This window comes from Aptenodytes forsteri, unplaced genomic scaffold, assembly GCF_000699145.1.
Source record: "Aptenodytes forsteri isolate BGI_AS27 unplaced genomic scaffold, ASM69914v1 Scaffold108, whole genome shotgun sequence".
NCBI classification, from domain to species: domain Eukaryota; kingdom Metazoa; phylum Chordata; class Aves; order Sphenisciformes; family Spheniscidae; genus Aptenodytes; species Aptenodytes forsteri.
The window spans coordinates 6220077-6232656 of NW_008794448.1; the positions used below are offsets into that span (position 1 = coordinate 6220077).

A 12580-nucleotide genomic window follows, 5' to 3' on the forward strand; every position below is an offset into this window, starting at 1 on the left:
AGGGACATTCCATACCATGGGACGTCATGCTCAGTACATAAACTGGGGAAAGCTGGACGGGGGGGCCGCTGCTCAGGGACTGGCTGGGCATTGGTCGGCGGGTGGTAAGCAATTGCGTTGTGCATCACTTGCTTTGTATATTCTTTTATCATTATTATTATTATTTTCCCTTTCTTTTCTGTCCTATTAAACTGTCTTTATCTCAACCCACAAATTTTACTTTTTTTTCCCCCGATTCTCTCCCCCATCCCACTGGTGTGTGTGGGGAGTGAGCGAACGGCTGTGTGGTGTTTAGCTGCCTGCCGGGTTAAACCAACACCCCAATATACCTCAGGTATCTATTAAAAAAAACCAAGACAAAACAACAAAACATCCATACCCCCCAAACCAAAACCACCACAAGCCAGAAGAAAAACAAAAAACCACTCACACACAAACCACAATTTGGAGCAAGACTTTACAAGCCCTAGGTTAATTTTAACAGCACCTAAAAATATTTAAGCTTATTTTAAATCTATTCTGGGAGCAACAGATAAAAATACAGAATATGAAAAATGCAAGAAGCTTTTTGCAATCAATACACTGAATGAAAAATCCCACAGCTGTACAGGCCCATCACTGCACTTCGTTATTTTCATTTTTTCTACTGAATTTTAGGATTACAGTGGAAATTAAAACCAAGGGCAATTAGAACCATCATAAGACATTTCAATAGGTAACCATTAGGCAATTTTAGGACAGTTTCCATTTACAAAAAAACCCCAAAATCAATAGAAAATATTTTTCCTAAACAAAATCAAAACAGTTAATTTCAACTGCAGATAAAATGTTGAAAATACCTTTTGAATTCTTTCCAAGTTTTGGAGTTTTTTTTTTTAATATTTTAAATCTTCTTAGAAGTAGTTACTAGCCTCCCAGCGGGTATTGGTAATTTAAAGTGATTTCCTGCAGATCTGCATGCAGAAGCACACAGGCTATAACACTATAAACACAGAAAATGGCCTAACTGTATAAAGAGACTTACCCTAAAGAAATAATTAAGGGAAAAGACATTCAGGTATCCTTTGTTCTCTATATCAAGCAGTTTGAAAATATATTGCAGAGCTGCGGGCTCCTTTCTGTTTTCTAATGCAAGCACAAAGTCCAGGTAGGTTTTATAGTCCTAAAAGTAGATACAATCATGTTTATTACAGTCTTCTTTCTAAATTGATTTTGCAAGCAGGAACTTTATAATTGGCAGCTATTTCATTGTAGGGGATCAGTCTATTTCTGAAAAAGACAACGTGAAATAGAAAATGGCTGCTACCACCAACGTGAACAGAAAAGTTAGTTTTTAATGGCTGCTGACGATACGAAAACCTGCCATTTTAGAGGTAAAATAGGATTCCGAGCATAAATCCAAATTAAACATGCTATATATACACTTTCAAACAATGTTTAACACATCTTTAGACTGCTGAACATACCCAACTAGCGATGAAAAGCCATATAGAAGGTTTTCATTACCACAAATTAAACATCCAGTGGCAGTAAGCCTACCGTTACCAAACGGTGAACTATATGTCCAATTAAAGTATATAATCCTTAGACCAGAGTAGGTAGTTTGGCAAATCACGTGGTAGAAGCATTAGTAGACATCAGAAATATGTATCACACTTTTCTTTTTCATTAGTACTGATTCTTGGTTTCCTGATCAAGGTATAGTTGTGACAAGGACAGAAATCCTTCAGTCCTATGTATATAATAACCCTGTCTACCTTAAACACCAGAGAGTCATGCTGCCATTCAGAGGGAGCTGGACAGGCTGGGAAAATGGGCTGACAGGAGCCACACCAAGTTCAACAGAGGGAATGCAAAATCCTGCATTTGGGGAGGAATAACCCCATGCACCAGTACATGTTGGGGGCTGACTAGTCAGAAAGCAGCTTTGCACAGATGGACCTGGGAGTCTCAATGGGCAACAAAATTGAACATGTGCCAGCAACATGCCCTTGCAGCAAAGGCTGCTGACAGCATCCTGAGCTGCATTAGGAAGAGCTTTGCTGGCGAGCCAAGGAAGGTGACCCTTCTCCTCTACTCAGATCACATCTGAGCGCTGGGTCCTGTCCTGGTCTCCCCTGTACAAGAGAGACGGACCTACTGTAGCAACTCCAGCAAAGGGCAACTAAGAAGATCGCTCACGACCTCAGCGATTCTGTGATTCTACAAAAAACTGCTAAGGCAGCCACAGGAGTGTATAGTGAATTTGTAATTTATTAGAGTTCAGTCATCTCAATGCAGACAACAAGAGTAGCAATACATGAAGTAAAGCTTTCAAAATAAATATAGATATAAGTTTTTATTTTAACTAATTTAGTTAGACTTCCCATTTTTCACAGCTATGGAAAGCTTACAACAAACAACACTGTTGTCTTCATGAAGCAGTGGACAGGTTAGCTAACCACTGGTTGCAAGTGTGCCACTTGTCTTTGGTCCTCTTTAAAGAATTACGTGTAACTAAAAAGCATTGCTACATCTATACATTTTTTCAACATGCACTTTATGTTATTGAATCTACAAGAAGCTTCATCCTAGGCTGTCTGGATTTTGTATCACCTCTGCTTTTCAAAACAAGCAACTTGTCTTTAAGCCACACTGCGATCACCTTGCTTTAAAGAAAATTAATTTTCTAATCTGCTGCATGGTCATTTGTGTGCACGATGATAAACAAAAGTTACTTTACCTCAAGCTACTCTTTATTTTAAAGATACTGATTATGAGGCATTTCCCATCTCAATGAGCCAAAGGTTTTATATTGTGAACAAAGTGAAAATATGTGATTACCATTTCACCATCATACGTTAAGCATTCCTGAAAGACACGATCCAAAAATATGTTGGTCAGAGTCCCTGTTCCATACCGGGACAGTTCTTCTTTGCTGAGCATGCCGTTGTGATCTTTATCAAGGTTTAAGTACTGCCCTAGGGAGGAGATATAGAGGGCAAAACACAGTTTACCTATATCAGCAAAGAACTGTTTCAACAGAGAAAGAAAATTTAGCACTTTAACGTTTATTTAATTTTCATCATAAAGTTAAGGCAGTTAAGTGGGAGTATGCTAGATCCACAATAATATTCATAGAGCATCATAAATTAGCACCGAACATGGGGGAAGGGGAAGTGGGATTCCCATAACGAGGTGTTAATAGTTCTATTCTAAGGTAATGGCTCAAAAGTAAAGGCTGTGTATACAGAGAAAGGAGCAGAAGGCTAAGAGCATGTTATTTTAAACAGATCTGCTGTAAGCATGAAAAAAGAGCTAAAGGTGATGCAAAAGCATGAATAGAACAGTCAAAAGAGATGGTTACAGAGGAATCTTGCACCTTGTGCAACAAGCACAAAATGACAGAGGATAAAACCGTGGTAAAGAACAACAGTGGAGAACCGAAAAGTGTAAAGAAAGTCAGGAAGACATACTGAAAAGGTGGCTACACGAGTTGAAAAGACAAGTTATCAGCAGGATTTAAAGAGACAAAAACAGAGGAAACAGAGGAAAAATAACACTAAGAATACGACTAAGTCATACAAGAGGAGAGGGAAAAAAAAAACGTGTTCACATATAAAGGAACCTACCATAAACTCTTAATGCAGAAGGAGCAGAAAACCAATTTGTTTCCTGACTTTCTTTAGAAAGTTCTTCATCCCTTAACTAAGTGAAACATAAAGTTAGAATTCAGAAAGAGTAAATTAAAATACAATAGTATATCCTAAGAGATCTTTACCTCCAGTAAGTCATCCAGGAAGCTGCAAGCTAAAATATCCTGTATCTTTATCTTCCCTGCAGCAAGAAAAGGAAAACACATTTTAACAGTCGCCCAATCAACACATCCGTTTGACTGTTCTCATTTAGGTAGTTCTACTTAAGAAAGAAGTATTCTGAGCAGGAAAAAAATGCCTTTTTAAAAAAACAAAACCAAACAAAACCAACTTCTAACATTAAGGATAAGACTGTAATTTAAGAGATAAAAATAGCTTTTAAAACGACTGAATAAAACTAGCCAGATATTGGCAGAAGAGGAGTTATTCTGAAGCCTTAAAAGCCAGAAAACTAGATAAAAAAATGCGAGTGTTCAACATCAACTCAAAATGTAAAGTAAAAAATGCAAAGAAAGCATGCTTAAAACATTTGTTGGAGTGATAGAGTCTCTTAAGTGATGTGGTATTTTAACATCTTCAGAAACTACAGAAGTGACACAAAGCTAAGGTGGCAGAATGCACTCCTGCTGGTGTAGCTTTGGTGTGCAGACACTGCGCAAACACCTGTGCAAAATAATAGCATTATAACTTCACACACACCCTCTCTATTGTTTGTAATTACCTCTGCCAGAGGCTACTGCCCACACAACTCTGACGTCTTCAAGTGGCACAGCTAGATCTTGAAAACACATGCAGTTTGAGACTTAAATGAAGGGCATACAAAAAGGCAAAGTGTTGTCCGAGGGAGCTACGTCTGTAATAAGGATTAGCAGCCGTAACTGCAAACCTTTTCTAATGAGTTTACATGGTGCACGCAAATCTAATCACAGGAGAAGCACATCACAATAAGCATTCTTGAGCATTTCCACAGCTCTGTGGATGTTCTGCCAAACAGTTCTGTTAGTTGCTGTGTTTTCTATTCACCCTAAACACTTATAAAATTAGCTGCTGCTAATGATGCATTATGATGAAACAATATCTTATTTGTCAGTTTCTATGAGATAACTGTATAGTACCACAGCTGATGGGTATCTCATAGAAATTCATTAGCTGTAGAAGTAGATTATTAGACCCACGTAAAGACTTACGGTCTTCAGTGGAGATTAATCTTCAAATACAAGATTGCTGAACAAAAACCTACAAAGACAACCTCATATTACTTTGAAAACACAAGTAGCTTGGGTGGAAACATTTTGAAAGTGAAAATACTCCCACATATTTAGAATTTTGAAAACATGGACCTACCTGTTCTGAGAGGATCCAGAAAGAAGAAGAACTTTCTAACTGCTGTGCAGACATAGAAGGAGTAAAAAGATTTTTCTAAACCATCCAGTTGTGGCAAAGTAGGGATGAGTTCCAAAATATAGTTTTCTAAATCCTGCAGAATAAAGAAAGAGAAGGAAACAAGCTTTAAACACTACTACTGTTGCATGTTTGCTATATTCCACCCTGGCTTTCAAGTATATTTTGTTAAAAATACAATCCTGCAACAATGCAGGAAAGAGCATGAAAGCAGGCAAAAAAGCTTCTGCCTCCATGCAAGGAATCCTAGGTCATACACATGCACATGTGATGCCATGACTGAAACAGTCTACAAATAAAGCAGAATGTTAACAAAGTAGATGATATTTACATGTAAATATAAATACATTCAGCTGTACCTTTTTCAAATACCAATGCATAACTCCTAATTGGATTATCCTATTGTTGAATATTCTTTACTAGATCTTTTTTTAAAGTAGAGTGGTAACTAGAACCTTCTTATTTATTTTATATAAACTCCTGTTAGAACAGGAGAATAATTCATTGAGGCCCACTCTATCCATCCTTCTTTGTGATTTCTACTATATCCTACTAAATCTAGTAAAGCGCTAATGACATGAAACCTTGACATCTACGATCTCTTTTTCAGAGAATTACCCATATGTTAAAAAGGCTAGCAGCACTCTCGCCACCAAATCTCCAGAATACAGAGACTGCGATTTATCCAAACAAATGTGCCCACCCCAAATCTAGATTATGATACAAACTTTTAGGAGGTAAGACTGGAAGAAAATTGGAGCCTTTCTGATGCTCTGTTGTTTGAGTAAAGACAGACATTAAGTTAATCAAGAATCATTTACTTACTGATTCTCTGAGGTAGCCCTGTCCTGCCACATCATATAAACTGAGACCTATTCTTGTCTGATGAAGCCATACTGGAAAACAGAAAACAGAATTATAATGCAAGAAACCTAGGGGTTTTTTGACGCCTCACCAAAATTTGAAGTTATTCTAAAGGCCACAAGGCACTGTTGGATGTTAAGTGCCTCTCTCTTTTTCTCATTTTTCTGAGATTTAAGCAAAGCCATGATATGTACCAGCCCTGCTTAGAAACGTCGTTTCAGTCTCTAAGTTGGTAAGAGTTACTGGTGATATACGGTACGCTGTGGCCAAGACTGCCTTATAATAACTAGATGTGAGAAACAGCTGAGCAGACACCACATTTTATCTGGTACATGGAATCACATGGATTCATTCTCTCCTGCTGACCTAGAGGTATGTGTAGCAGCACATTTTCACTACATTAAAAGCAGCTGTACAACATTGTATACAGATTGCTTGTCAGATTGCTGCAGTCCCTTGTGCAGCACGAGACGCTGCAGCTACAGCCAAAGGTCCTGCCCTCACTTCTGAGTTACAAGAGAATTAGAATAGCACAAGAATCTATTTTTGCAATGAGAAGGCACATTAATCAGACAATCTACAGGACAATGTGCTTGAGGCCATTGTTAAAGCACAGTAACAGAGACAGAGTACAGATTAGGCATAAAAACTATTATTCACACACTCCATGTTAAATTTAGCTTTCATTTTATGAAGAAACAGTTTAAAAGTTCCTCTTATGAAATACGAGCTGTGCTTCATACCAACATTCATCTCTTCAAGGTAAGCGTTTGTCAAGGTGAACTAAGTATCACTCAGAGATGACAGAGGTTATACGGTGAGGCTGTTTCTTTGTTGGCTGAAGTTTAAAGGTAAGTGTATCATACACCCTGATGTGATTCAAGACACTTTTACTAGGCTTGACTTGTTTGGACAAAGCCAACAGACTCGACCACCTTTCCTCCTAAAGAGGGAGCATTACTGGAGACAGATGGTGCTTTGGGAAATGCTTCACCATTATTCAGTTATTAACTTCACCATTCACTCATCCCCTCCCAAAAGGACTGTGCAGATCATGAAGAAAGAGGAAGAAAGGCTGTAATCCACGGACTGTAAGAAATCCTCCAGCTGGAGGTAGGAAGGAGAAAGACAGAATGCTACGTGTTCAGCACAAGTATGCGAATACATACAGCTATTCCTAAAACTTTAACAAACAAAAGAAAACCCCAAAAGCTCATTAATGAGTTCACCTAGTTAGAAAATAGCATCACACACCCGAGACACAGCAGTTTAAGATGTTTTAAGCTCAGGGTGATATGGCCTCTTCCCTGCTGCAGCACCACTCTGGAGACTGACCGCTCCGCTGCATGAGCTTCATCAAAACAAGGTGAAATGTGGGACTGCACTGCCCCAACTTGGATCAGCTCAAGCAGCTGCAGAGTAACTCCATCATCTGTTACTTTCCCCTCCTTTCAGTGCCACACTGAAGGACATTCAGCAGTAAATACAGATGGAAATCACCAACTCCAATCTAAAGTATTAACTGAAAGTTCCTACCATAATTTAAGTCTTTTCTTCCTTTAATACCTGGCCTGGTCTTTAGCCCTCATATGCAACACTGTACAACAGACAATAGAAATGATCTCAGCTACTGCACAGGCATGCTACTGGGCTAACTTTATTAGGCAATTCCAATGCTGTAAGCTAGGAAAAACAAGGATCCTTATTCAACTGACCCAAGAGGGACTTGCAAACAAATACTGCAATGAGACCTTATGTTGGCCAGAGTCTGAAAATGAAATCTGATTGAGATGGGACACGCCAAAAGGCTTCCTGTCTCTAAATTTGGTGGGTTTTTTGTGTTGGTTTGTTTGTTTGGTTGGGGATTTGGGGGGTTTGGTTTTTTACGGTGTTTTTGGGTTTTTTGGGGGTTTGTTTTTGTTTTTTTGTTTGTTTGTTTGTTTTTTGTTTTTAAGAAAAGAGGTATCACCATAAATACACAAGACTTAAAACTTCTGGGTGAAACAAACGAAATAGAGCTCAAAAAGAATCTCTGTTGTGTCCAGCTGGGTAGGCCTTTTTGAAATGCATACTATTTTCACAGACTTCTTCACAAGTCTCCTATCCTGCAGCTTTTGGGTTTGCTGTTTGTTGCAAATGGGCCTGTTACCCCTTTCTTGCATACTCTGCATGTCTACTCACCAGGTTTCCTGCTCAACACATCTCTCATCCCTTGCACCACAAGATTTTAAGTTAAACAAGCTGAGCTGCTCTGGGGAAAGGTGCCATTCTCCCCTCCTGAGGACTCTACCAGACCAAAGAACACAGTAGCCAGGGGACAAGGCAATGAGGCAACCTTCCTTTCTGCTAGCCAGCCTCATCTTTTTAAACAAGATCTAATACAGATTTAAAAAAAAAAAATTTGCATTTTTCAGCCCAAGTGGTTACTTATAATAAAAAATAGCTGAAAATACGGTAAGGCTATAGCGACAAGCACAAGAACATATTGACGTATTTGACAAGCACAGTTAGAAAACATAGATAACACCACTCTGTAGAAGGAAAAACAGCAAACAAATCTATCTGCCAGACAGTCTGATCACAGTGGTTAGGATCACACCCACCACATAACTTTACTGTTTTGCTCTTCACCGTACTGTCTGAATAAAGGAAATCAGAATGACAATATATAACAAACTGATCAAGGGTATCTCTGGCTGAGAGGAGAGGTGGATTTCAGAGGTAGGGTGAACTCCCACCTCCTAGTAACCAGAAAAAAACCCCAAGCCTCCAGGAAAACAGCATTGGCAATCAAGGGCTAGATCTCACTGCTGTTGAAGAGAACAGCAAGTAATTAATAAAGCTTAAAATAGCCTTGAAAATAAAACAAATTCTCATTAACACAGAAGCATCAACTAACCTTTTCGCATGACATAATTGAAAAACTGCATGATAGATATCCTCCCATAAGGATCATTATGGAGTAATTTAGCGAAGATCTTAGCTGTGAAGAACTGCCTGTAAAACATAAACACAAAGCTACTTCTATGCATCCGATTACACTGCGCTGACAGATCCAGTTACAGTATCCAAAACTTAGAGACACTTTAAAATACTGTTTTAACAATATAGAATGTGTTCTGTGTATTCAAAGACGTTAATTTGCTACACTACACCCATCAAGTGGGATCCTACCAAGTAACAATGGTAAACTCAATAAAAAGCAGCTGCCTTTGCTGCTCATGAGACTCTTCAGTGATGTAGGCGCTTTGAGAGCTTTCATTCAATTTAGTTTCTCTTTAGTACAATATCTTTGGTAGCTTCCAATCTTCTACAACGATATGCACATAAATGGAACTGCCAGTACTGACAACTAATCTGCTTCTGCCCAAAACGCAATCACAAAGCTATGTGCACAGCAGTCTCTAACAGGAGTGTAAAGAAGGAATATTCGCTGTATGCTGTACACAGAACACCTGGTAGGAAATTTTCCATCAGAATATATTAGGGAAGGTTCGGCAGTATCACTGGAGACATGATTTCCTCTTCAAATACAAAATGTGCTGTTTACTGGCCACTAACATCATAAAAATGCTCATGCTGATAAGAATTTCTTCTTCAAAAAGATGCAGTAGACCTCTTGCAGACATCTCTATCAAAAGTTCTTTCAGAGATGTAGGGCAATACACCTTTGCAAGGATGCAAAGCAACTAGTTCATCAATAACTACACAGACATGATTTTATCTCACCATTAAACTGTTTCCATCTATTTTAGCAACTGAGTTAGAGTAGCACTTAGCTTTAGCCAAAGTAAGCATATACAAGAGAAGAAAGCCTTACTTGCACTTAGGTCCAGCTTTTTCACCAACTTTCAAGAAGTTCTCATAGTTGATCATTGCTTCTTCCCCAATCATCGGTGATGTCTGATGTTTGTCCAGTAGAAACCATAGATTCTTAAAAGGCATTTATATTTGGTTAAGAAGGTATCTCTCTAGAGATGTCAATGTGCTTAAGACAGAGCATCTAAAAAATGCAGCAAAAATGTGGTTTTGCTGCAAGGTTATCTCAGTTATGAGTATATGTCATCAGTTCAGCCAGAAAAACAAGCGATATTTCCACTGCTCTAAATTGGTGTTACACACACACAGACACACACTCTCTCTCTCACTCACTAGGATTTCTAGGGTCACATCCCTTTTGTCTTTGCACTGCAGTAAACTCAACCATCTTTGGAGTCTCTCTCAGTGATACATAAACAGAACTTATTTCTTCTTCTGGGCCCACTAGGGAAATTGTTGGAATGTGCTGGAAAACCAGAAACCATTGATTTAGTCCTCATACACATCATAACGAGGAAGCTTTACACTGACATTACCAGCCCACGACTATGCAGCACTTCAGCTTTAGTTAGTACTTCACAACCAGCCAACGTGCCCAAATACAAAGCACCTTACCACAAGAGTCTGTGGACGGACAGACAGGAGATAATCAAACTCAGCAGAAAGAGGAAGTCTTGTCAGAAGCCATTACAAAACATACAGAAAATATTTTCTTACCTGCAGCTCTTCGTTATCCAACAGCTCTCTACTTTTTCTTTGCAGAAAGACTGCTCTAGATTCTTCTCTTAATTTCTGAAGCAAGACTTCATCTTCAGCTGGCAGCTAGAAACATTGTGGCGTTTTAATTACCTATACAGTGGTACCATTCAAAAACTACACATCTAGCAAGTACTCTTAGGTAGTCCTGACTCACATGCTCTGATGAAGCCGTTTACTCAACAGAAAACAACGACCTATCTACCAGAATGCTGTATAGTACCCGCTTCTTCTACAGGGATATCACTTGCGTACTGTCTCAAACTATTTAAATATCAAAATATTTATTTAAAGCAGGACATCTTTAACATGAGAGACAGAGACCTACCTCATACCTGATAACCCATCCAGTAAGCACTTTCCCCACAGTTGCAAGATAGAAGGGCTCACACATAAAAGACATTTACTACTGTGTTTTTACTCAGGAGAGAGCAGCACTTTGTTTTGTGGTAGGCCTGACTCTCAGAAGTATGAATGTGTACTAGACTTGTTTTGGCCAACAAAACAGATGGAAGAACACTTAATATGAAAGTTCTGCCGATGTTTACAGGCAAAACTGTACAGCACTACCAGAACTTGGATGGTTGCATATGTATTCATCAACTGAAATATAGGTACTTGAGAACTTAATTGGCAGAAACTCATGATCCTAAGGAATATGGGACCATGTGAGGTTAGACAACAGCTCAGTGGTCAAGTAGACAAATGCCAGCAATATCAAGATGTCGAACTTGGGCTCCCATATTCCCCCATCCCAATCTGATTCACCTCACACGTAAGTTGCCAGACCAAGCATTTCTGCTGGATGATGCAAGTTACAGACCTATCTTTAGTCTGCAAGGCCAATGACCCACTGTTTTCATGAAGCAGCATCCCATCGTGTCTAAACGGAAACAGGAAGATGCGTATTTTTAACACTGGTATGTCAAAGTTTAGTTAAAACAGGAAGTTTCTCTGAAAGAGAAGGAGGACTTCCTATCTTTAGTAAACAGCCAAGCCTACTGTCTGATTAGCAAACTATTTCATGGCCTTTGATGAGATGCTTAGTAATTATTTGAAACTGCTGAAATCCACAATTGTACAAAACAAAAAGTTAAGCTTAGCAATCCACATCATTCAGATTTCAACCTACTTAAGCTTGTGAAGTTGAAGCGTCCCTTTGAATAAGCACAGCTTTCTTTATAACACAGAATAGCCTCCTGTTGAAGTTTATCTGGATACCCCACTTACCCTGTAGTAAAATCGTGGTATGTTCGTATATGATGTATTGCCACTTTTTCTTCCTCCTTTCCACTCCATGTAATATTTTGTGAACAATTCCATTTCTTCATCTTTTAGCTCTTGCTCGCTCTTTTTGGCTGATTAACACAGAAAAGAATTTTCGTGTTGTACTCCAAACAGAGTTTTAATGTAACAAGGAGCTTGAAAAAAGGAGTTAATGCTGAGGCTTATACAGCTATGCTGTTTAGTAACACAAATATTAGGTGGAAATGAATGGAGCACAGGCCTATTATGTAAATTATGTAACAGATACAACAAATATGTCACATATACATTCCATTCAAGTATCTACAAAGCACCCTCTTTCAGCGACTGCACATGCCCAATTCTCTGTAGGTATGCGATTCTAACAGAGATGGTTATGACTGACAAAGCAGCAGCAGCAGCATTCTTGTTCTACAGTGGTAGCACTGTTTAAGATACTGCGTACGGCAAGCAGCAGCATAAAAATCACCTGTCACTCTGTAACATCAGGGATACCATTATACGCCTGCACAAGCTCCCTGTGGGCTCACTAAGGAATAAAGAGTTACCAGCCAAAGCTGTCACAGGGGTACGCGCTGCTGACAAACCAGCCTCTACAGCGCCCACGCCCACACGGCTCCTCAGGGTCCCCCAGTCCCCCCGTCACTAACCCCTAAATAAGGGCGTTTGCTCCTCCGCAGAACCGAGCCCGAGACCTGCCTGGCCCCCACGGCAGCCTGCACGCGGGGAACTAAACCAACACCGGACACGCCGACGCTCGCCCCGCCAGGCCTGACCCCGCACCCCCTTGTCACTGCGGGCACCGGCGGCCGCGCCCACCCGCGGGGGCACCTCCCCTG

The 12580-nt window shown here is 39.6% G+C and overlaps 1 protein-coding gene across 2 annotated transcripts in view; it reads right to left on the reverse strand.

Annotated features, from left to right (window-relative positions):
* PPP2R3C (protein phosphatase 2 regulatory subunit B''gamma) overlaps positions 1–12269 on the reverse strand; it is a 16368-nt gene extending 4099 nt beyond the window's left edge. Inside the window, exons 1-11 of one of the 2 annotated variants that reach the window (XM_009290384.1) lie at positions 12211–12269; positions 11706–11833; positions 10437–10541; positions 9721–9833; positions 8800–8897; positions 5862–5932; positions 4980–5112; positions 3761–3816; positions 3612–3687; positions 2824–2960; positions 1025–1162 (exon numbers count right to left, since the gene is read on the reverse strand). In XM_009290384.1, coding sequence (XP_009288659.1) covers positions 1025–1162; positions 2824–2960; positions 3612–3687; positions 3761–3816; positions 4980–5112; positions 5862–5932; positions 8800–8897; positions 9721–9833; positions 10437–10541; positions 11706–11798 — 1020 coding nt within the window. In that variant the 5' untranslated portion in view covers positions 11799–11833; positions 12211–12269. Of the gene's footprint in view, positions 1–1024; positions 1163–2823; positions 2961–3611; positions 3688–3760; positions 3817–4356; positions 4414–4979; positions 5113–5861; positions 5933–8799; positions 8898–9720; positions 9834–10436; positions 10542–11298; positions 11337–11705; positions 11834–12210 lie in introns of those variants that run through there. The other variant, XM_009290385.1, reaches the window with a different exon arrangement.
* Between the last annotated feature and the right edge of the window lie 311 nt (positions 12270–12580).